Source organism: Pogonomyrmex barbatus, unplaced genomic scaffold (assembly GCF_055798465.1).
Source record: "Pogonomyrmex barbatus isolate J1 unplaced genomic scaffold, ASM5579846v1 scaffold10, whole genome shotgun sequence".
Lineage (NCBI taxonomy): Eukaryota > Metazoa > Arthropoda > Insecta > Hymenoptera > Formicidae > Pogonomyrmex > Pogonomyrmex barbatus.
Genome location: NW_028297099.1, coordinates 6,923,923 through 6,950,728, shown reverse-complemented (window position 1 = coordinate 6,950,728; position 26,806 = coordinate 6,923,923). Strand labels below are relative to the sequence as shown.

General features: G+C 41.5%; 1 protein-coding gene across 3 annotated transcripts in view; it reads left to right on the top strand.

The window, feature by feature from the left end:
* Window positions 1-26,806, top strand: part of LOC105429716 (neurotrimin) — a 329,452-nt gene that overhangs the window by 199,693 nt on the left and 102,953 nt on the right. For all 3 annotated transcript variants that reach the window (XM_089085563.1, XM_089085562.1, XM_089085564.1), the window contains one exon: window positions 2,963-3,150. In XM_089085563.1, coding sequence (XP_088941689.1) covers window positions 2,963-3,150 — 188 coding nt within the window. The remainder of the gene's footprint in view (window positions 1-2,962; window positions 3,151-26,806) is intronic.

Here is a 26,806-nt window from a genome sequence, read left to right as displayed (position 1 = left end):
AAAAATTACGAGACACCTAAGATTCTGTCTACCGAGCGATGCCATTTATTATCCATTTATTATTCATTTATTATTGTTTAAAAATTATATCTCATTATTCTGAGGGAAAGTGGCACCTCATTGTCGTTTTTTTATCATTATTATTATGACAACTTCGACATTAACATTAGTAAAGAAAACATTACAATTAAACTCGCGGGTATTTGATATTTCTGTCACTAACCGACATGTATAATTGATTATCGCTCCTGGAAAGTTTTGTTCTCCGTTCGTTTTGTGTCTCCGTTCAATGCCAGGACGATGGGGGCGAGAGGCTCTCGCGTGAATATTGTCTAACGACGGGGCTGATTGCGCGGAGAAGCGCAAGGAGGGGGGGGGGGGGGGATCGGGGACTCCGAGGAAAACGGATTAACGCTGAGCGCCGTGGAGAATTCGCGATACGAAAGTCGCGGATAAAGTTCTCCAGCCACCCGGGGGGAGGAATAACCCGGCGACGTTCGGAAGCGCCTAAAGTGTCTCTGCTAAGAGAAAACGGGCCGGATTATGCGCGCCGGCCGCGCCATGCCGAGATTCAATATTTGCCGCATCAGCCGCGAGCGCGTCTCCTCGCGTAATCACGGCCTAATCAACAGCGACGAAATTCGATTATATACTCGCCGAGTTCCCGGCAATAGAGCGTAACTAGCGTATGATGGCGAGGCCCTCCAGCGAGAGCGAGCCGGCAGCAGTTGGCCTGTCGGGATCGTCGCAACGGCAGCCAATTATACCAGCCGCGCTCTCGATCAGCGTCGGCTGAGATGAATAAACTGCGCCCGCACAAAAGCGTGATAATTCGTGGCGTTAGCTACTTTCCGAACGCCTCGGTTCGTTTAAAGCCCCCGTTTGAACGAGTTTGACAAATTTTCAAGCGGCGATGGGAAGCCGCTTCCCGCGGGTTTTATCCCGCGCACGCACGGCCGAGCAAGGTAATTGCAAATTACGTTTTTAATCCCCGGCGAATCCCGTCCGTCCTCTCCGTTCATCCACACGCATCCAGGATGTTGCGCGAATCATTCGCGATTAATTTGTTTCCGCGTGAGCTTCCCCGAGTAAATTGCGGGCGGGGCAGCTGAAACGGGGGGGATTCTTAAACTCGCGAAAAATTAGATGATATCGCCTTGAGAAAATTATTTCCTCGTCGTAGATTCAACGCGACGGAAGTTGCTGAACCGATAAACAATTCTCGTAACTCCCAGCGGGGTGTCCGCGACGATGATACTTTGCTTCGAGAAGTTTATTGCCAGCTTACTCGCAGTTCAAAACACACTTAACTCGGTTTATCCGAGATAAGTATAAATATTTGCCTCATTAATCGATCGATTTCCTCTGCACTCCTCTTTTTCTTCCTCCTCCCTCCTTTCGAATTAATATGTATGACAGCATTCGGTTGAGTGACGTAAGGATGGTAACAATAAAAGTTTAACGCAGACATCCCGCTGTGGCACGGCTTCGCGGTGGCATGAAATATTACATATTTTTGTATTTGTAAAGGAAACCTGCAAAGAGATGATCATATTTTATGGTAGACAATTTTCCGAACTGTGCTCTTGTTTCCTGAAACAACAAAAATAACTTATATCGCCGTTTCTCCGCTCAACAATTCATTTATTGTCAGTATCGCAATGCATTCAGTGAAGTTTAATTGAATAAAGCGAACCAGTTTCTATCAGAAGAAGTGCATTACGCGATGCACGCGCCATTTTCCTTTGTCCATTGCCATCATCATGGTGTTACAATGAAAACATCTTTGCGGTACAAATGACGACAAAGAGATTTTCTTATTTTCCGTTTCTGCGGGGGGGAGAGAGAGAGAGAGAGAGAGAGAGAGAGAGGGGGGGGAGGGAGAGAGAAATACAAAGAGGGAATATCCGGGAAGCGGAATCGTTGACAGGAGGATAGGTTCTCTCTAAATGTCAAGCAGCAAGAAGCAAAGCGGTTAATGACTTCGCTACCTGTAACGACAAGCGAGCGTACTCGTTACATTTCGCTAATTACGATTTCAGTTTTCATACCGTCTTTCTTTTCGCAATTTGTCGCGTAATTTGCGCATCCGAGCCCATAAGTGGATTGTTCCCTTTATGTCAGTCAAATTTTATTTATCAACGGCTACGCGCATTTAATTAAAATCTCGAATCCCCCTCGGCCTTCTTCATTAACTATTTGCGTATTCGCGCATTCCCGCACTTTTGCTTTTTAATGAGAACCTATTACCTATTGCACTCCCCACTTTCTAACGAGCGTAATTAATAGTTTAGCATAATATTGTAACTACTCATGCAAGCAATGGTAATATCATTGCTATCATTATTATTATTATTATTGTTATTACTGTTGTTATTATTAATTAATCATAATTATATTATATAATGTCGTATATAAAGTATTTCTGTTGCGTATTGTTTATTACATATAAACGAATAAACATTATACATATCCGTTTTCATTATCCATTTCAATTTTCCACTGTCATTATAAAGTTTCCAACATAAAGGACTTTGCTTTGAATTTATCGAGAAAAGTCATATTTCACTTTCAGACAATAAAATAATTATAATATACAAAGCGTAAAATTTTGCGATCAAAAAGTCAAAAAAATTACGCGTTCCTTGACTTTTGCTCAAATGTCAAATGTGAGGGTGATGTTTTTTAAATTTTCAACTTTTCTCTCCTTCCCGGGTTATTTTCGCGAGTACGCGATGACTGCGGCCGATGTTGTATATACAAGAAGATTCGCCTCTTATCGTCTCTTCTACTTCTCGACGATATCCAGCATGCAAGAACAATCGCGGAAGCGGAAGAATACGTACGCGATATTTCACGATACGAAAGCGCGGCGCGAACGAAACGAAACGTGTCCTCTCTCGTTCGGCGCATCGAAATTGCCGCATTTACACAGCGTTTCTTTCGGTTTCGCCTGTTTCAGAGGTACATTGCCACAACATGCCACACGGCGGCAGCAGCAAGAGCGGCGACACATACAACCAGAATGCTCTGGAAGAGGCCGCGCGATCGGGGCCGTATTTCGACAAATCGGCCTCGAAGAACGTGACCGCCCTGTTAGGAAAGACCACGTACCTCAACTGCCGTGTCAAAAACTTGGGGAACAAAACGGTGAGTGAGAGACAGACGCATATCTCCGCGTAAAGAAGAAAATTCGTCCTACTTTTATCCATATATATATCTATATCTATATCTATATGTCTTCTTTATTTATTTAGAACAAAAGCGTGACATAATATGATCGTCTCAGATTATCTATAAACTCGCTAATATAATTAATAACAAATTTGCATTGTAATGTAGCGCGATACAATGTTCATGAAATATTACTTGGACGACTTGATAATGAAATATTGGGTAATGATGAAGCAAATACTCGAATCAAGAAAGCAATCTTACTTTCGTGAAATATAAAATTTCCTTAACATTTTATAAATTTTAAAGTTGCGACGTTACCGCGATGATAAGTAATTCTCTTCTCGAGAAAAGAAAAGTTTAAATTTTTACACTGAAAAGAAACATTGGAAGGAACTCTGGGAAGATAACAGAGGTATCAATATTAAAAGTAACTGGAGACGAATCCGATTCGCGCTTAACGACTCGAAAGTAGCGAACGAAGCCAATTTCAAAATTCACGTTGCGAATTGGAGAATTAAATCTAAGCATTAAGTTATGGGCGTATACTTAAATCCAGCGATGCGGGTCGGGGGGGATGCCGAGAGATCTCGTTACTTTTTCCCTCGCGAATAAAGTCCCTCTAATAGCGAAGTGCTAAAATAACAGGTTTGCGAGGGCAGATTAGGGCTGACGGGTGAGAAAAAGACGGGCGCGTTGACGACACCTATGTAAACACAGCCGATTCTACGTTTTCTCTTCTGGCCCAGAGCCCTGAGTGAGTGAGGGGAGGCGAAATATCGAGTGTCAATATTTTATCGACACAATGGAGCGTCACCTGTCCCGGGCAAACTGCGGGGGTTACCGCCGGAAGTGCACTCGGGCACCAGCGCGACACCCATGGTCTCTCGACAATGCCATTGAACGAAGTGTGCAGGTGCCTTCGGTATATATGTATATATGCATATATATATATATATATATATATATATGTATACGTATAATGTTTGGCCGTTGTGTGACGGCTATGCAATTAGGGCAGCTGCAGATGGAGCTTTGCGCGAGGCAAACAGGATTATAGATCGCAGCATTATGAGCGCCCCTTGATAAAATTCAGATTGATCTCGGCGTCTCGGTCGGCTTTTTCGACGAGGAGGCGGCCGGGAAACTCGTAAAAGCAAAACCACGTAATTCTCGTGTATTCGAATGGCAAATGGGGGGGGGGGGGGGACGAATCCCGTTTGTTTTACCACATCATCGCATTTCGATCGCGTTACCGCGCACCGTATAACTTTCTCTTTAAACACATTCTCGTCACGAGGTATGGCCTCGTTAAGCACTAATGGGGAAATATATTTTATATTCGCCGGTATACGCATTAAGCGGATGTCACATATTATTCGTTGAGGATGATATGACGGCAGAATGAATTCATCGCCAAGGATTAGATATAACTCAGGAGTAAGCGAGGGAAAGATTGGCCTGGCCATAACTCACGTAGTCGTATTTTACGTCTCTTTTTGCTCACGTCTCGTGGGAGCGATTAGATTGCTTGGATTATTCACGATGGTTTCCCACCGATTCATAGTTACCGAGACGTATGAAGAAAGAGTTGGCATTGTTGACTCATATAATTTTCTCGCGTGCGTGCATGTGTCTAACGGTGTTAATTCGTCATTCTATGTTGTTCAGACATTAATTCTCCGTCGTAATTTATCACATTACTAACCTACAATTCACGCAAGAGACGTTTTCCAAAAAAAAAAAAAAAAAACGTTACGTTAGTTAATCTCTAGCAAGTTTACGTAATTCATTAGTAAGCTAAAAACAGAATCTGACGCTATTTTAATCAAAATATAGCAAAAAATAATTATTCAACAGCTTTGATCGAAGATCAAAACCTATCAACTAAATTTCATTTCATTTTCAAAAACTGTCAACTAAATTTTATTTCATTTTCAAAATCTATCAACTAATTTGTGTGGATGTTTTAATTAAACGGTCAGTCGCATTTTCACAAAAAAAAAAAAAAAAAAAAGCGAAAGATGCTTAAGAAACGCCGGGACATAATACTTTGTAACAATTGAATTGGTAATGTATGTTAGTTTATACAGCGATGCAGCTGCTTAGTCGGCAGCAAGAAAGGGAGGGAACGTACTCGGTATCGGAATCGACCGACTTTCGAATGCGACGTCCGGATTTATCGTTCTTGTGTGAAACTCGCTGAGGATCATACAGCACCGGGGGCCAGGATTTATTGGGCGAAGCGTACGTCCGCCTCGGGGCGAAAGGGAGGGATGCATCGTTGGTGCGGGGGGGGGGGAGGGGATGGAGCGCCGCACGGTCGTGCTTTACTTAATCTATGAATCGCCAAGCACCGCAGAGTTCGACGTTCAAAAAGAGGCGCGGATTCATTCATATGTATGCCGCGTAACCCAGTTCGAAATCAATTCTACTCGAGAGGCGTGTGGCGTTTGTCTCGAAAACTTGGACGCGCCGCTTCTGGACACCGGCCGGCACTCGCGAGTGCGCTAACGATCTCTCAGAAGCACCCTCTCTCGTGAGCGAGAGGGTGCTCCAAAAATTTTCGGCCAGCATCGATAGTTGATGTAATGTTAATCTCAAGATGCTGCAAACAGCATCGTTCATTTTCTTCTATGATACTCTCTGTATCTTGAGTCAAATTTTTTCTCTGCCAAATTTTCTCTCAAATTTTATACTTGTTAAGTTAAATTTTTGCAATAATTAACGTGCATTTGTCGTCATTGATTTATCGATGATCGATACTAATTTTTCCATATTTCATATTAATCATCGGTCGCCATAAAATAGATACGATACACGATACGATTATTTACATTTGTAAGATTGACTTTGTTAAGTAATAATAAAAAGCTGATAAATAAATGAATATTTTTATTATAATATTATATTTCAATTTCAGCTTACTATTCTTCTTATTATTAATACGCTTGACATGAATGGATGATAAGGAGTTGAGGAAAGATAGTTGAAATACATTTGGCAGCAAGTGTATTAAATTAAGTTTTAAATTACTCTTCTTTCATGTTTATTCTTACACTTGTTCATTATAAATTACGCGTGTGTATTCATCCTTGAGAAATCTTATTTCCATATCAAGCTTATTTCGACATCGGCAACATCGAGATATCACCTGTGTTTATTTTACCGATTAACTTAACTCGCAGAGTAGCGGATAGATATTTGATTTCTAAATCATGTTTACTGTCAGCGTTCGCCGGAAGCTCATCGATGGTTACGATTTGACCTGACGATGTATTGGAAATCTCGAGTCGAATCGAAACCGCACAGGAAGCTGTACTTGGCTAGAGCTTAATTAAATTCAACGCTTAAATGTCTATTGGAGTTTGAATCACAATCGCAAGCGAATAGTCGAGGAGCTCTCTGGCGCTCCTGATTCGTTCGTCTTTGAAGTTAAATTAAAATAAATAACTCGGCCATCCGATTATCGGGAAAGACGCACTTTGGGAAAGCTTAATATGATCCGCGCACAAAAAAAAGGGGGAAAAGATATAAAGAGAGAAGACGGAGGTTTTCCGTGGTGGTGGTGGTGGATTCTTACGGCGCTCCTCGGCAAGCGAGAGGAACAAATGCCCGTGGAGAATTTCTTTTCGTCGTTGCAGTGAACATCGACTGGAGCGATGGAATCGATTTGATATAGACGGAACGATTATCGCTGAAAATCCCCACCGGTTGACTTACATTAATTCAGGATCAAAGCCTTCAACGAGCTGGAGCAAAGTGCTCTCGGCCGGCGAGGGAGACCTCTTTAAAATCCAAGAAACGAGCCCGGGACATTGTTACATAAGGAGACGAAATCCTTTGTAACACCGCGAGGGTTCATAATGAGCGGATAAAAGACGAGGCAGGCCGAGGCCGCCTATCGAGATTTCATCGATTACAATACGCCACGCTCGTGGGACAGGGATTCTCGATGACCGTTACCCTCCTGGAAGTGCAACTTAACTCTTCGCGCTCCAATTACCGTCGGGAGTCGAGGAGGTTTTCCCTCGGTCGGCTGACCCCTTTCGCTTATCATGCATATCAGATCGACGAGAACGCGAAAACTCTCCTTTTAATTGCCAACGAAGACGTCCAGCGAAGATATCCTATTGGATGAATGGTACTTGAAGGAACGACTCCGTTATTATGCTAATGTGCAATCAACAAAGATATCCGCCGATCAATCACTTCGTTTCACGATTATACGATTCTATATTCTTCATTCCCTCTGCTTCAATCTTTCCTTCAAAAATTATTTTTGAAATAAATATACTTACTTTATTTATTACATATCTATTCTAAAATATATATATTTTTTAAATTTATATTGATTTATTAATATCTATACTATCTGTATATCTTGATATATATATATCTACTTTGAAGTATTTTTTTATTTTCTCTAATCTGTTATCGATTGTGGTTCAGTAATTCTTCAGTTCTTGAACCGAGGCTCAACCGCACGATTCTTCTATAAACCGTCCGACTATTCTGTCGAGCTGGTAGACATTCCCCATTCATTGTGACCAATTTTGATGCATCGACCAATGTCACTGTCTGGGTACACGATCGAGCCACCGGTTTCGTCAAAGTTGCTCGACGTCGCCCGCAATAGCTCCGGCATTCTCAGGCAGCGCACGTGAGCTCGCTGTCAACGTGATGCGAAAGACGAGTACGCGTGCGAACACTCGATCAAATGGGACGATAACGAAAAAGAGAGCTCCGATTCTATTGCGCGATTCTAGCATCTTTGACCGTTGTGGAGGTGGTCGGCGCCGGTCGTCCACAACGAACAATCGGCCTCGTTCCTTTCCCCGCGGGCGTACATCGATCACAAGGAGTGCCCTCGAGCTGAAAAGACGGCGTCTCTCGACAATAGTTTTCTATCGACCTTATAATCTTCGCGAAAAGTCGCTGCGCCATATCGATTTCAATTGTCGGTCTTATCAACCGAGCATTCTCCTACGCCCGCGCACGCGCTATTGGTTTTATTATTTCTAAATATATATATATATATATATGAGAAAAATAATATAATAATTTAGATATCAACGCTGCCATCCGATCGAGAAAAGCGAAATAGTGACTGTTTTTTGACAGAAAAAGTAACAGTCTTTCAAATCTTTCAATAGTAACCAAAAGCGACATTTTTATTATATTTTCAGAATAATTAAAACCATTTAAGCGAAAAAAGATAATATTTTCTCTTATTTTCATGAATCTATCTTTAGATAGTTTGACATATAACATTCTTTTCATAGCATGGTTTATAATAACGATAAAAATTTATAATAATGAAAGAACAAGAACTTAAATGATATAATATAAATCAGTGAGCTACAGTAATTAAGTAGTAATTGTTATCAGATGAGATAACTGAAATATGAATAGAGCGCTTATGTTTCACAAATTTCATATCAGTTCAGGTGACTCATAGTGATCCATTTTGAATAATGATTTTTTAGTGACTCGCCAAACAAAAGGTGACAAAAAATGTGAGTGAACTTACTGAGATATGTTAATATTTTCAGCATGTACTTTAATTTTGGGATTAGATGCTTTACCTTGGTTGAGAAAAGTTAATAATTTAGCATTTTATTTCGGCACTGATTTCTTGGCGATAATTAATCAGTATTAGCTGAGGAATTGAGGAAGAGGCCACGCGCGTTATAATGTTTTATGCGTCTGCCAGCGCTAGGGAAACCACGTGTAAATCACAATTTTCGAGTTACCACATTGTAAATACCTCAGTAAATCAAACCTGTCCGCATAACAAAGCTAAGTATGATTTATCGCGACTTTGAAATTGCGCCGGGGGGGGGGGGGGACCTTATTTGAATTTCGTACAGCCAGTCTGAGTGATACTTCATTTATTTTATCCCATTGTCGATCGCTCGGAGTAGAATTGATTAAATAATTCGGTCTCATTATATTGGTATAATGACGCCAATCCAATTTGTGCGTGTAGGATAATGAGAATCAACGGTAATCGAATATCCCTTTTGACCACGCGGAATTTATTTCATTTGACACGAGCGCCAAACAGAAAAAAAAACACATGCTAAAACAATGCTAGAATCTACATAATTACCGTGCCAATATCGCAAATATAGCCTTGTAAATAGATTAACCCTCTCCTTCTCTCTTCACCGCGCCGTCGCCGAAAATTAGTTGTATTAATTAACTAGCGTCCGGTCGGTCGCTCGTGAATTCGCAAATGCCGAAGATTGAATTAAATCGTGCGATATTAATTGATGACTCGGGTTATCGCGCCAGCTTCCGAAAATCGGGAATCGGGACGGAGGCGCGCGCGCGCGCGTGGCGGAAGGAAAGGATGGTAATGTGCTTCTTGATATTTTGTTAAAATGACAGACGTACTTTATCTCGCCGCACTTCGCAGCTCCGCCCCGATGCGACTCTCGTCGTGCACGTGTCACGTATACATTAGCGCGCGAGTTATTTTATTCCGGATATATATATAGATATATATATACTAGATCCTTTTGAGAAAGTACTGGAGCGTGAAACGTCATTTGCTTGTGAGGATCGACAATACGTACTCAGCCGTCGAGTTTAAGCTTTTACTTATCACGAGTCGTTCTTGCTATATATTTTGATCCTTCCCACCGGGGAAAAGGTAATATCCTCCTTCTCCTGCTCAACTTCGTAGTTTGATGATTGCGATACGCTTACGCGACCCGCCCCGTTTTGTTCGTGCCTCGACAATTCGTAGTTGTAATTAAATGTATACGAGTGCGGGACACTCAACCTCGATTTTCGTGATTGTCGCGCGATCTCTCTCTCTCTCTCTCTCTCTCTCTCTCTCTCTCTCTCTCTCTCTCTTTCTCTCGCTCTCTCTCATTATGCGGATCTCGGAAATGGATACCATCGCGTGTATTGTACCGAAATAAAAAGACGGCGAGAGAAAGAGAGAAACTCACTTTTACGCCACTCAATGTCCTGGCGCAAGGAAAAATGTCATTTATATTATTAAAACGTGTCTTATTAAAATTTATAAGAGCACGGTCAATACGACGTCGGTATCTACTTTATAAAGAATATCTTTCAGTTCCATTCGAGCACGGGGACGCCTTACAGCGCACGAATCAAGTCAGTGACGGTTACCTCACGAATTAGGTCGAGCATCATCGAAGTATGAGAGAGAGAGAGAGAGAGAGAGAGAGAGAGAGAGAGAGAGAGAGAGAGAGAGTTTTCAAACAGGAATGTCGGTAAAGCTCCGACTACATGAAATTCTGTTGCTCGTATAAAACACATATAAAACGATACATCATACATGACGGTTTTTCTTTTATTTATCATAATCGTGACAGCCTTTGCTTTGAATTGAGAAGACGTTACGTCTCTGAGCCGATTTTATTAGCTTCTTCATATCGTTACACGCCAGAATCTCAAACAATGGCGGGCGCTCGTGTGTTGTACGATAGTTAGCTTTTATTGATACATCCTGACTCTGTCTTCTAGCGCTTCCCGCGTAAAATATAATCACCCGCTGCAGCTTACATTGCAAAATTTGGACATACATCGGCGAAATAACGATCTTCCGGCTAGCGAATCATAAGCTAAGCGGACGAGCTAGACGAGCGGCGCGCGGCCTCTCCTTTCCGCAGAATTTAGCTTAATGGTCGGCGCCTTAAAGAAATTGCCGGCCACGGCGGCCGTAAAGCACAGAAAAGTTTATTACACGGGTTCCTCGCGCGACGAGGAACGAGCGTTGGCGAGGATAGCGAACAATTTTGCCCGGGAAGATTAGTCCGCCGCCGCGCTGAAATAATCCCATAATGTATACCGAGGAAGGAGGAAAAACCCGCGGCCGAAGGGAAAATGCCCGGGGACGATGTAAGCGTTACTTCTTAAAATCCAAGCACGCGCCGCGCCCGATATTCGCTCGCCGCTCGGATAATCTACCGCCTTAATCTTTGATCTTAAATCTCCTCGCGTTAGCACGCTGCTCGATAACAGAGGACGATGCATCGCTGCTAAATTTTCGTCATTTATCGCACGCGAGATATCATATTTTAACAATGACGTTGTAATAAACGCTGCGTAAAGAAATTAAACTGTAAAAATTGTGATCAAGCTTTTTTTTTTTTATATTTAATTTGAAATTTCTATCGGATACTTTTCTTTGGGCGTTCTATCAAATACGTCGAGTGATTTTTATTGGACTGGAGATTTTTTTCTGCGATATTTGAAGATAAGAGAATTTTCGTCTTGTTTTTGTAAGTGACTCGGAGCTAACTGTTTATTCACAGTCCAATTTGCATTGAATCGTGATTCAACACATTCAGATTGGAGGTAATGTATGATTGCGAGTGAAATTGTTAAATGGGTGATCTCTTTTGTTTGTATTCTGACGTGTTCGACAGCACTACAATCAGGAATAACGGGTAAAATAACAACGAAAAGCGCCGAGAGCGCCCAATTCCACGTAGACTATAGTTGAAAAATGAATATCTAAACAAGAAAAAAGATATTTATAACGAGCTGTGCTTTTCATAACGTGTGTGGTGAATTCAAGAGAAAATTATTCGCGAGAAAGCCTCTCTGCTACGCAATTAAAAATTGCACATAGAAAATACATGACGTGTGTAAAAATTTAATAAAGATGATATTATGATCTCGTAATGATGTGTAATCGTGTCATTTGTGGGATAAATTTTCGCAGGAATTAAAATCACAGCAGGATTAAAATCACACGTTTTTAATACCTTTTAATATCTTTTTTTTTTTTGCATTTAAGCACTTAAACGTTCGCGGCACTTAAATATTGCATAGCTCTTGAACATTGCTTAGCTCTTGAATGTTGCACGACTCTTAAATGTTCGCTATCAAAACATGTCAGAGTTTGAAATTTTAATTCATTTTAGTTTTTCAAATATAAATCTACTCCGGGAGGATGAAAAAAAAATAAAATCGTTATGATTAATTAGAGATAGTTGTCCAACGTTGAGATGATTCGTCAGTTAATATTGCAGAAATATTCTGTGCGTGAAATTCATCAGCGTCCACATCTCGAGTGAATTAATGCTCGATTTTCGTTTCGAGTTTCCGCGCTCGCTGCAGCAGCGGAAAGCGATAGTGGCGCGTATTGTTAGTGCAAATCAGTGAAATGTATACTCAAATTCTCGTATGTGTTTTGTATATTATCGATAATTTACATGCTGCGCCATAAAGGATAGATTTACGATTTAGGTTACCAAATTTCTCTTTAAGCATATTCATTGATTAATTAAAAAAATTGATTTTCCAATTATGTTACGATAGACAAAACAATATCGACTATGGGAAAAATGAGTTCACGTAAGATACGTATTCGCTTACGGGAAATATTACGCGAAATAATGAAATAACAATCTGATACGACTGTCCAGACCGGACATGCTGTTATACAACGCGCGGTCAAAACGCAACGAGACATTTCGACTACGATTATATGGACTATCGCGGACAATAGTGCATTAATCCAACCGACAGCAAACGAGCGCCGAACATTCGTTACCGATATTTAATCGACACCGGGTTCCATTAGGGAACATACGTCCGCGGTGGAGGTACCTTTCATGATTTCCCATGCCTAGCGCCGCAAAGTCATTTCCGCTGACACCAATCGAATAGTGACTGTAACAATGAATATTCGCGCGGCGATACCGCGTCACGGAGATGCAATGGATACAAATCTAGAAATTGTTTCAATCCCATTGACTCCCGTCGCATTTTAATCGTTAAGAATCGCAATTTTCATTCATATCATTAAGAGAGAGAGAGAGAGACAGGGAGAGGGAGAGGGAGAGGGAGGGAGAGGGGGAGAGAGAGAGAGAGAGAGAGAGAGAGAGAGAGAGAGAGAGAGAGAGAGAGAGATCTGGTGGGAGAGTCGCAGAGATACGTGATGCAGGGGTTTGCGTCGTAAACGGTGCATCGTGGGGCGAATGAACTCCACGACTCGTGCAATGCCCCGATCGCGCTCCAATAATCTTATTCACTTCTCATATGTTCTGACTGAAACCACCGAGGCGGTTGATATTATGCTGTGAGCTCTATCTATGAGCAATCAGCGAGCGCGCGGATGTGAGAATGCGCAGATGTCCGAAGTTGGGGAAATCACGTTGGACGTTCACAATCAAGGACGATGTCCGGCGATATTCGATTCGATTCGATCCGCGGCTACGTTCGTTCGCGCTCGCCAAAAAACGGAAACGATCGGAATCGCCGTGATTCGTCGCTGCCGCGCCGAAACTTTCGACTCATGTTGGCGTAATTTATGAAACTTCCGCATAAACTTCATAACGGCTTTATAATTTGTCAGAGAGAAGGTACTTTGAAAGTTGTAAGAGGATAATAATGATTTATTATAAGTATCTTATGGTTGACTTTATGGCTAACGAGGCGAGTATTAACGACTCGATACTACCGCTACTTGCTATTGTGATTTAACAGTGACATATTTTTAAAGATTTTTTTTTTTTTAGTGGCTGAAGTTTTATATAAAATAACTCTCCGAAGAATACTCTGAAATCATTAATATACCGAACGTAATCATTATTAAATGCTGAAATTTTAAACAAACGATAAAGTTCGAGGAATCTATCGTTCGCGATTAAAATCTTGCTCGCACGATGCACGAGCGATGCTTCGCTCATTGCATTCGTAGTGCATTATCTAAATTCTTGGAAAACTATTCTTCCGGCTGTTGAATTCGCTATCGTATCGCGACGACTTCCACGCGAGAATTTCACATTGATTTCTTTCATGAGTTTCGAATTCCTCGGATCCCCCATGGCGGGGTCTCATTGACGAGGAATGCTGCATTGCCATTTCGATGCCAGATCATATAAAGGAGGAACGTGAAAAAGCGGCTGGAAGGCGGCAAGTCGAGTAATTGCCGCCGGGAAATTGAACATTCCGTGGCATCGCGACGCTCGATAAATCCGCCTTGTCTGCGAAAACGTCTGCCTACGAACGTGCCGTCGATTGGCAGGCAGACGATTCTATCGACGATTTTTGGACGCGAGCAATCTAGCCGGTCTACCTTTCCTTCGAGAAACGAATTCTGGCTGACCCATTCTTTTTCACGATCTCCATATCTCGAGATTCAATTCAATAAGAACGTGTCATTCTTATAAGAAATTCCGTTCCAATTATTCTATTGTGATTTACAAAAACGTGGAAGACACCGCTTAACGCAGAAATTTTTTTTATTGACTCGCTATCATTCGATAAGTCAGTGAGAAGATGTTACATTCAGCGTTTCAAATGAAATCCACAAATAAAATTTATATAAATATATTAGAGTAAATAATAAAAAGTTAATATCCGCATATTATTCTTAAAATTTATTAAAATAATATTAGAAAATTTACAGACATATTATTTTTCCACATAATCCTCTTACTTGGTTCAACGTTCCACAAGTTTATTTATTTATATCTTCAAAGGAGATATTTTTACTTGGTTTCTCAGTCATGTATCGTTTTTTTTTTTTTTATATATATATATTTTGAACAACCTCCTGCTCCTTCAAATTACGATTTGTTTAAAAATATCTCAAAAAATCATTAATTTGCCAGAATAAAAAAAAAGAAATAATAGATAAATTGTAAATTTTCTATTGTCGTTTTGATAGATGTTAAAAATAAAATGTTAACTATTGACTTATTCTTTTACAAACGCAAACGTTTGCGCGCGCTATTTTTTCAATTTTAATATTCTTCTAGGAAGTATAAAGTTCTAGTCCGGTCCTAGTCTTATAACAAAAGGATCCATTATGACTCTTCGGAGACCCACCTCTCTCTGAGGTATCGAAGTTGAACGATCTCGCCAGGAAAAGAAGAGTCAAAAATAAACTTCGTTACTTCGAAGCTTTGCAAAACGGGACATCTGCTGATCGAAAGTAACGGATGTAATATCGCGATTTGTGAAATCTCGTCGAATCGCCTTCCGGAAATTGGCAAGATGGGACGTTTGTAGATATTGCCGAATCGATCGAGACTATTGGTATGATATTATTCGCGAGTCAAAGAGCCAGACACGATGGACACGATGGCGAGGATTTAACAAGCCGAGGCCCTGAAGACCCTGAAGAGTAAAATTGACAGAAGCGCGGTTGAGGCAGATAAGGGTAAGGGTGGAGCGGACTAAAAGACGAAGACGATCGGTAATAGCGCGTAACGGGTTAGATGGGTGTATAAAGTAGGTCGTAGAGAAGAGTGAAGGGAGAAGGTCGCTATCGCGTGTCGTGCATATCTTCACCGCTCGAAGAACTGGGGCCCGCCGGAAGCAATGAAGTTTCATTACGATTCCGGACGCGTCGTCCGTTCGTTGAACGCGGATAAGAAAATCTGGTTACGCTAAGCGCACGGTTTTACCCGCGATCCAATTTCTTTTGACTCTAAAGAAGAACGTAGGTGAAATTACTTTCGGTATAACTGTCAACCGGCGCGCCGGCATACGCGTCGTAGAATTGCGCGTGCGCTTCATAAGTTTATTCGCACATTCGCTCGCGAATAAACTTATTTAACCCTGAATCATCACGCTTTCCACGCTGGCTGGCTCCTCCTCCTCACTCGGAGACTCGCTGAATTCCGCAATTAAAAAATGTATTTTTACATTTCTGCAGGATTTTCATAAGTTACGCAAACTTTTAGCCCCTTTAAATTTCATTATCGCGATTATTTTCCACCGTGAATAGCGCGGCTAAAGGATTACATTAAAAGCGAGCGCGGGGGGGGGGGGCTTTGAGGCTTCGTCGCATCGCCGGCCCACGAAAAATAAACTATCTCTCTCCGCGAAAAATCACGATGTGCGTCGTATTTGCCGGCCCGGCAGGATTGCCCGAGCGCTTCTGATCGCCGAAGCGGAACGTAGTCGGTCCTATACTTAGATACGCTGCGCATCCAGTTGGAAATGGGATCTGCAGAACGGCATCTAACCGAAAAGGGATCCGCCGGATAATCCCGCAGTTGGCTTCCGGCAGACGTCTCCGTCGTATCGGGTCGAGTCGGATCCTTTCAGGAAACGTATCTACGCGCGGAGCAAAGAGAGTGAGAGAGAGGGATGAGGCGCACGAAGAAAGGGCGGCGCGTGTAAAGACCGTCCCGTGGACGAGGTAGGTGACGTCGCGGTCAACCGAGGAAGACTAAGAGCGAGAGAAGCGAGAAGTGAGGAGGAGAACGCGGGAGAATCTCTCGGGGACGGGGGATGATCCGGCGAGGTTACGATTCTTCGCGAGAACGGAGGTGAAACGGACGGACGCGTTTCGGGAGACAAACGAGGGGGGGGAGAAAGGGGAGAAAAAGCGAGTAGAAATGGGATACCCTCTTGAAAGATTTTCCCGGCCAGCAATTAGGCAACTGCTTGATCTCACACCTTTTTAGATTCCTTTCCTCTTCCTCTCCACCTCCCCTCCCCCCTCCTTCGTCGTGCGGCCGGTATTTTTTATCTTCTTCGTTTACCGCCGCGAAGACGCTTCTCGCTAACGTAATTTTCTTGGGCACCACGGCCACGTTTGTAAGGAGCTTTCTTACAAGTTTTATGAAACTGTCTTTACGAACGGCGGGTATCCGATTAGACATCAGCTCCACTAATTGGGCCCATAGTAACTTACTGTTGTAATAAATAATCGACCTAACTGAACAATCATGAATTTCATTAAAACTTCCGTATCGAGTTTTTTTTTTGTTGAAAAAAAAAAACAAATCCTATTTATTATATTTTGTCCCACATTTTAATGGAAAATATATCGGTCCTTCTGCCGGACTCCATCGGGATACTATTTATCTTAAATGTAAATAAAAATTGTATCGTATTGGTTGAAAAATTTATTGTTACGTTTAGCGGCAAAGTGATGGCGCGAATGTGAATGTAAAACTTCACCGAATGTAAAAAGGTTAATGAGTTGCTAAATTATCGAGTCACCGCGACGACGAATTAATTAACGCAAAACAGGAACATCGCGATACTGTCCGAACTTAACCGAGACAAATGACAAATTAATTTTTAGCAGTTAACTCTAGATGGCCGTTGAAAAAGCGGGACTGTAGTCAGAAAGCTCGGTGGGTAGATTCCCTTTGTCCAGTGGCGGGTTTTCGGGCGAAAGAAATGGGCGAACGTCACAAAGACGGATAGAGCGAAAGAAAGGAGGACGAAGGATGAGAGGCAGAAAGAAAAGTGAACGCTGAAGCTTCCGACGTTTTTCTGAGCAGCAATTAGACACCTTGCCGACCTCCTGTGAGCCATTCTCTAGGACTCGTTCTTTCTAAGTTCACGCTAAGTTCCTCCTGCACGACATGAATCTTCATGATAAAAAATTCCACGTTTGCATTCTAGAAAATATATTAATATTAATTAATAGGTAATTTTGTAATTTGTACACTTTTATTGAATTGACGAAGTAATTATTGTTTTTGTTATCAATCTGAAAAAAATCGCAATAATCATATCACAGTTTTTTGTTCCACGAGATAACTTGTATTTAAAAAAAAAACAAATAAATCCCAACGTTGCTATTTTTAGATTTATTTTATTATTTTATATTTGTTTATATTAATTGTATTTTATATTAGTTATTTTAGTTTTTCTTTTTACTGTTATTTGTTATTTTAATTTTATCTAATTTTACCAGAAATTTTTTTCACGCGTTATTCTACACATGTGACTTCCTATGAAATGTCTATGCAGCGGCAGTGCCTACGGGGGACAGATGTCGGATCGGTGACGTGTATGTAAAACAGCGGGAACACCCCGTCGCCGCGTTACGATCGGCTTGCGAGTCTAACTTCCTTTTATGGGGGATCTCGTTAAAAGCTCAGGAAATGCATCAAAGCGTACCGAGATAGGGGAAGGAGGGGCAGGGTGGGGGGGGGGGAGGAGGGTTGCAGACCGCGCACGCGACCAAAGGCATCGCTTAAAGAGCTTAAAAAACGCCGAGTGCGGCGTAACCACGTGTACTTCTTAATGGCTGCGCAAAGGAATCGCTGCATCGGGGAGGGGGGGGGGGGGGCACTTCGGGGTGCCGCGTTCGAAACGAGGTCAGAGGAGTGGTGGTATGCAGGCGCGACTCTCCTTCTCGTTCGCGCAAAGTGCACGAGAGAGAGAGAGAGAGAGAGAGAGAGAGAGAGAGAGAGAGAGAAAGGGGGAAAAATAAGAAAGAAAGAAAGAACGAGAGAGAGGGAAAGTGGTGGAGAGGGCAGCATTAAGTTCGAAATCTTCTTGCGACTGCCGAAGGAACGCCGTGACTGCGGAAGGCGAGGACGTTAAAACTAATTGGATTTTCGCGTCCGTAACGAGTTTTTTCGCCGATAATTCCGACCTTTTTTCCTTTTGCGGACGATCGTTAAAGCCGGAACGTCGCCATTCGAGGAGGCATCTTTATAACCGCTTCGGATCGATCGCCGTACTCTCGTCGAACAACCCCGACGGGGGTCCGTAATAGAACGAGGACCGGAAACTGGAGCATTTATGCGAATGGACATCAAAGCATTTCGCGCGGTCGGTGCACCGTCGACGCGCGACTCTTCGTCTAATCGGCATTCTCGTGATTCTCCTGCGCTTGCACCGACGACTATCGCGTTTAAATGCTTATTTGGCAGTTCAGTATGTCGACCTTATTTCGTTATTTTTCTTGTCTCCTTTTGTCTTTAGGACTCAGCTTTAAAATCGCAGAAAAAATGCGATGAATCGCAAAACGAGATAAAGGATGAGACGCGGCTTTCAATACGCGCGTTACAAATACAGAACAGAATTGCAACGGAATTAAAAAGCGATGCGCGCTTAATTAGCCTTTCTGGTTCGATGCTGAAATTTATCAGGCAATAAGCTCGATTTATTGCAATCGCGTTAATTAGAAAAAGATCTTCCGCACGCGCGAACAGAGGGCTATCGCGTCGACTCCATCTCGCTGGTCGATTCCAATTCGAGCGACTCGATTCTCGTGTTACACGATCTGTGCAAAAAGTTCCGGTTGACTTTTTCAGGCCAACCCTTCTAACGAGTCGACGACCGTCTCGTCGGAATTATTAGTGACGCTCAACTTAATGATCTCCACGAAATCCGTACTCTACGCCTTTTTTCCCTTTTTAGTTTCGCCATGTTCAATCGCGGTCATAATCCGCGGCGTATTTCGTAAGATTGACGTCAAAGCGATATATATATATATATATATATATATATATATATATATATATGACGTCAATCTTATATCTTATATATATATATATATATATATATATATATATATTCATTTCCTGTATAAATTTTCTTCATTAGATTTTTGTTGTAAAAATTTCGACGAGGACATTACTTATTATTATGAAGTCCTAGTTATTATGAATATTTAATTATTATTAATGAATTAAAAACAAGGAACGATGTAATCTTGACACATATTTCTCTGAAATATTAGCATCTCGATTAAATTCAAATAAATTTCGACTTTAGATTTATCTCAATGTAAAAGTGTAAATTTAATTAAGAATTATCAAGAATTTAGAGTTATAAAGACATACGGGACGAGATGATGACTTTTTAATCATATTTGTCTGGGAAGGAGCGAGGTGTCAGTGTTTCCCCGAGGACTCGGATGTTAGTCGCTAGTCGTGCAGAGATGCGCGACTCCTATGAACGGATCAATTAGAGACGCAAGCGGAATATTAATGATGCCCATACTTGATTACGTCTCACAGAGATTTGCACGAATCCGCTCTCTGGAATCGCACCCTCTCGCAATCAGTTTCGGAACATATGGCGATAGATTTGAATTTATACTTTCCACTTCAAATGTCGTTAAACGCACGTGTTCGCGCTTGTGCTTCAACCCCTATGATAATAAAATAATACGCACGCGAGGATAGCACATTTTTGCGCGGTTAAGTTACAAACGTCTTTAATGTAACAAGTTGCTAGTGTCATATCAAATGGATTTTAGTAAATTTAGAAAGAATCGTTTTTCGAACTTATATTTGATTCGAATGAAACGACACTCAGACACTTGGATCAAGAGAGTCGTCTTGTCTCCTTTTCTCCCTCTTCCCTCTCCCCCTCGCCGATTTACCCTTGTGCTTGTGTTTCATCGTCGTAATGCAACGCACAGATGTTGTAATCCGAGAAAACGTCGGGGATAAATTACCGCGGCACGATTTTCGGCTATAAATCAGGTAGAGTGCGTTCCATGGCGAGGCAGCCAACTGATTCCGCCTTAACGAATAATTTACGACGACTGTTTTCATCCCGTAACCAACCGAGATACCACATACGTCTGTAGTTTTACATCGCTTTTAAGACGAATAGAATGCGGCAGTAGACAATTTTGCACCAGTAATTTAAGGAGAGAGTAATTGCATTTAGGAATGGCCAGTTACATACTTAATAAATACACTAAAAAAAATCTAAATGTCCGTTTCCAATATGAAATTAATATAATTATGCTCGTTTCCTAATTACATAATTATAATTATGTTTTCATGCAAAATAATAATATTACGAATATCCAAATTAAAATATATCAGAACTTTCGTGAGTTTTAACCTTCTTTTTCCATTCACTAGTTCATCTATCTCAACAAAGGGCTCGGTACGCCATTATCTTTTTCTCATCGTTCTTTTTTTTTTTTTTTTTTTTTTTTTTAATTCAGAAGGACGTACGTGCTCTCTCGTAACGAAAAGCCGCCGCTTCTTTTAGACAGTAAATTGTGAGCGAAATTCCGAGGGCAATTTCGAATCTAGGTCGTCTATCTCCAAAAGCCGCCACCTCTGAAGATTGGCATTTTTCAGGAGGTGAGAAAAGCGTGTAAATTGACCGATAAGTTTCGCCTCGAGGATTTCGTGACGATGACACACCGAATTCTCGATTATTTTCTTGATTTGGAATGACATGTACTTTTTGGAGTGACATTAGCGGTCTCTTCAGTTGCTAACTTTTGGAAAAGGATTTTCCGGGAAATTTTTAGATTTCAAGTGTCTATCTCGAAAAGTTCGTTCTTGACTTCTCATCGCGAACATTCTCGGCTCACAATTGTCAAACCGGTCGAATCAGCTTTACCTGATTAGAAAACGTTCTCATTTTATTTTCAATAAAGATCGGAGACGGGTTTTGGACGCCGGATTTTGGAAACAGACGAACGGTTTAAGATTCGTGTGTTCTCGGACGATTGTCGAACAGGGGCGACGCTCTCCGCGATCTTCCTTGGAATCTGACACGAACGTGAAAACTGTCAAACGATTCCTCGCTCCTACCGGCGCGTTTGGCTGGCGTCGCGGAACAGCTGCTCGTGAGAAAATTGGAAAGCATTTGCCCACGAATTTCTCCTTTATTTTCCATCTTGGATCCTGCACCGAATCTTCTTTCGCTATTTGAATCTCCAAGTCGCATGACGTGCGGCAGAAGGCTCGAGCATTGCAGCGGAGTCGCGCGAAATTTCGAAAAAAAGCGTCTCCCGATTTTTTTCGTTTAATAAGATAAATCGCCGTGGAAATACATATATTAAAAATAAATTTGAATTTAATAAAATTTAATGAAAATCTAAATTATTGGCGTTTAATAAGCAAAAAAATTAAATAAAATTAGGAAAATATTATTACGCGACACATACAGTGTCATTTTAATTGGATTATTTATTCGCAAAATTACAATAAAAAAAAGTGTTTCATTTGATATTTATCTAATGCAGAGCAACTTTTTTGTCTTATGAAATTTTGTCTTATCTTATGATATATTGTCTTATATTTTTGTCTTATGCTTTCCCTAGTGATGAAATTGCCCATCGTATTAAAAACTTTAATTCGCTCGAAATGTCGAGACGTCGTTGGCTACTGCAGAACCGATTAGGTATAAGAATGCATAAATAGCCGAATAAATGGATAAAGAAAACAGAAACAGAGAAAAGACGTGGCTCTTTTCCGACGAATCTGTCTCCTGCCAAAGGAAACAGCTGCTCCGCAAGGAGAATTCGCAGGGCTTACACGGGATCGAGAAAGACAGAACGACAGAGAATGAGAGTGCGGATGCAGACGTTCTCTCGAATGCTCGCGAGGCAAAAACCAATAATGCAAAAGCCAATATTCTCGCGAATTTCGGTGGCGGTGATTTATCGCCGCGCCCAGTCGGAATTCTTATGAGACGTACCGGGATACGATGTATCCTCCCTCTCGCCCCCCTCTGTCTTTCTCTTTTGTCGGTCTAATCGAGGACACTCCACGGGAACTCGAAGAGTCTCGAAAGCCTCACGAGGATGCGATCAACAAGACGAACGCCCAACCTCCTCATTCCTCTTCTCTCGATACTAAGTGAGAATACTTGCGCGAGCCGCGCAAAGAGAAAACGATAAACTCTATCCCTACGATCCTAGGTTATACCGGCGACGCAAGAACCGTTACCGGGGTTACGCGACGTTTACGACTCTCTTCCATTTCAAATTTAATGCATTCGAATCGTTTTACCGGACCGCCCCTGCTGCCTATACATAAAACTTGCGGTCTGAAAATTCGCGACGGTGTTTAAGTGACACTATCTCGCCTTGAAGCGCGAATGCGAGACCTGCTCTCTCTCTCTCTCTCTCTCTCTCTCTCTCTCTCTCTCTCTCTCTCTTCCTCTCTCTCTGTTTCTGTCTCGCCGAGAGAATCTGCTTTACCTCCGAGACCATAATTTCCTATTCGCACCGCGTGCATTTCCGCGCGCCTGGCTGCCCTAGTCTCCTTATGAGAATACTCATCCCTCGTCCACTTTCTCTTTGTGTACCCTTTGTTGTGCCGCGCACCTGCTCTTTCTCTCTTCGTTTCGCGATTAAAATACGTAGGAGGTCAGAGATCGCGCGCGCAGCAGCCGGCTCCTCGTTTATTCGATGGTATCTCACCGTGTGGTCCACACGCGCGGCTGCCTGCGATGAAAATAAAATGAATGCCGACATCGTGACGGAAATAATCGCCGTATGCGATCAAGATCGCATTATATTTTTGATAACTTCAGCTTTAAAGATGGAACATTGGTATTCCGCGCGATCCGCGCGGCCACGAATTTCCTTACCTCTCTTCAGCGCGAATCAACAAATCCCACCGCCGGCGCCGGCTGAACTAATCGTTATCTCCTATAGCGCACGGAAATATGTTAAATATATTCAGAATCGTCGCACGGGGATTACGCGTTACGCGAAGCGCCGCAATAACTTTCGACATCAGCGTCTGTAAATTTAAATTAAAATCCACGATAATACCTCATGCAACGGACGACGGGAGACTCTTTGAATAATGCAGTCACTTCATTAACCTATATTGTTGGAAATTCGATCTATTTGTGAACGTGTTAATCACGTATACATTATGCGTCGAGCAGTAAACCTGTATAAATCCAATTCGATACAACATTAGTGTCGTTCAGAAATGAACGATATTTGCGGGGCTGGTAACGCGAGAGAGAAAGAGAGAGAAGGATGGATAGGGGGAAGAGAGGGTGAAGTACCGTACGTATATTAATTTAGACGCGCGTGGATAATCAACACTGATGCAACAACGTGCAACGATATTGCGAAAATACACGGATAATTCTCCTGCGCACGACGATGCTCTTGATGCTTATTTTTATATTATGGAAGGAACCCTGAGCAACGAATAGCGCAGTATAATAATAATAATAATACAGAGATTATTGATCGACCGTCTCCGCTCTATGCCCATATTTAAAAATAAATCAAGCCCGCGCTACCCTATTCTTGGGTTTACGACCGACGTTAAAAATATCAATTTTTACGAACAGGACAGTTTAAAGTGGAGATTCTCTCCAATCGTTTGCTGTCTATCTCGAGCAATCGTGTAAGCGGTGAAATTCATTAACATCATGCAGCAATATATAAATTTTTATTCTAATTTATCGATATTATTTTAATTTTATATTATTACATTTGCCGATATTTCGTTTAATTTTTTTTTTTTTTTTTTTTTTTTATCTCGTGCGATCGCTATTAATTTCGATTATTATTATATCGATTGATAGTAATTTGTAAAATTAATCAATTAGCAATATCGCGCACCGACGTCACTGGATAAACGCTGCATTATTTCCTCACATTTATCATCGTCAACGAAGAGGAATCTATACCGCGTAAGTGGAACGATAAGCTAATGCATACATATTTAGTCGAGATACATCTGCTCCATCTACTCTCGATCTAGATTACAACGCAGGCAACATCATCGTATCCCCGTACTCTCTATTAAGACGCATTACGAGCTGGCATCAAAGCGCTTTGCGAAACGACGCGGTGACTGCCGGCGGGATGCGCTTGAAGCTGACATCAGAAATCTGGTTTACGTTGCACTCCAATTCGACGTTTCGTTTATATACCTGCCGGCCAGGCTCCAGCATCACGGGAGTGGCCGAATATGCGCATAAACGACGAGAAGTTAGAAAAAGATTAGCGGGGACGACCCAAAACTCAAATGCACTTCTGCAATTAACGTTCCTTTCCTTTTTCCAGGATTGGCCGGATTTGTAGAATAACTATCTCACAGACGAGTCTCTCGCGTCGCAAATTTATAATTCTAATTTTCCTTATTTCACAAAAAATTGAAGCTCTCTCTGTCTCTCTCTCTCTCTCTCTCTCTTCCCCTTTTAATTTTTCCGACGAGTTTACAATAAATTTATTCCCCCATTATACCTTCATGATGATAGTCAACGGTACACGTGTAGATCCTTTTTGCAAATCTTTTTGCGAATCGTGCGTAACGTCAATAATATCAAATTCCATCTCACGTTAAAAAAAAAAAAAATAAAATATTTATATAAACGGTAAACACTTTGCAACGAAACGGCAGTACAAAATGGCAGTGCGTGCGTACGCGCTCGTTACATTTACGCTTTTGCGAAGACTCGGGGAAGATAACGACAACTTTGCCCTACGCTACTGTACAGCTGTAAAGGCATAGTAAAGCGTGGAAATTAAATGAACGATGAACGTTTAAACATCAGCGAGGTATTTCTACACCATTTTCCTTCGATGGCGAATGATATATTTGTATGCGCAACGGCACTGTAAAATTGCGCACAAATACAAATTTGTTGTTGTTGTGTATACGTGAAGTACGCAACACAGCCTCTGGCTCTGGCCCGAGTTAGTTGTTTTAAAGGTATAACGTATTTTCGACGAAGCAATGTATACGGACGTATCGAGCATCCGGAACAACTGCCAACTGCCAACGTTCGCGTTTTAATTCACGACTTGATTTTCCACAATTTAGCGCAGTCCCGCGCTCGATTTATGCATATACATAAATACACATCGCCTCCCCGAGTTTTATGCTCGCGTTCAACAAGCTCCCGTGTCTCACGTGAGCGTAAACACCGCGAGAAAACGGAAATACAATGCGATTCACGTTTCCGAATACTTCGTACGTAAACGATAAATATTTGCTGGCGGAAGGCTCCCGAAACTAAAGACCGATGACACGGCGACGCTTTATATTACATCGACCTATTTTACGTATCTCGCGCTATATATACACGGGAAGAAACAAAATGGTTGAATGGCAAAACTTTTGCGACTCGATGGTCTATAAAGCAAATATACAAACGCTCCGTATACAGGATGCCGCAATTTTAAATGATTTTTATCATTTTGATCAATTATCTTGAAAATGAGACATTTTTGGGGAAAATGTTTCAAGACAAAATTGTAGGGTTTCAAGACCATACGATTGATTTATTTGTAAATGAAATCACTATCGAGATTTTTTAAAATAGAATCATATATTTTTTTGTTACATCATATAAAATTACTAGCAATTTTGGATATGAAAATATTAAAAGTCGATAGAAAAGCAATTTTATGTATATATGTACGTATACATACAATATATATACAATACATATATATATGTATATATATATATCATACTATATACATACATACGTACATGAAAATTTGCTCTTTTTTATGCAATTTATTTGACAAATTTATTATTAAAATTATAACTACATAGAAAAACGAGATAAAAAAAATAAAATAGATGATATTTTATTAGAGGCGAATTATTTAACAATTTCGTATAACAGAGGGTTTTAAACCAAAAAAAATATATTGGTTTCTCTCGTGTATAGAAAAAAATAATTAAAAATAAATTTCATTTGCTGAAGCATGTTGATTTTTTAACGTGGATGGAGGAAACGAATATCGGAAAAACGAAAGGACGGAGAACAACTCAATGAGGGAAATAAAAAGGCATGTGTCGGTCATGCACTTCGGACGGTGTTGTAACAAATGAGAGACGAACCGAAGGGTTTGATCGGCCAAGAAGAAGCGGTATTACTCGCGCTACTTGGCGCTACTTGGGCACTTGGCCTCTCAAAAGTTCGATTACGTTAAGTCGACACTACGGAGTGCCGCAAGGCTCCGGTCGTTTTATTCACCGAGCGTTGACCATCGAATCCTTTTGCGGCGGTCCGCGAGGGACTATCGATCAATCCGCATTTCCATTCTGGCTCAACGCGACCGAAGCGAAAAACGGAATACGAGGAGGCGAAAAGATGAGGGGGTCGTTACGACTTGAATACCAAGCAGTTTTCGGTTACAATTTGCGGCTTGAAGTACACCGACCGCCATTCGTGCCCC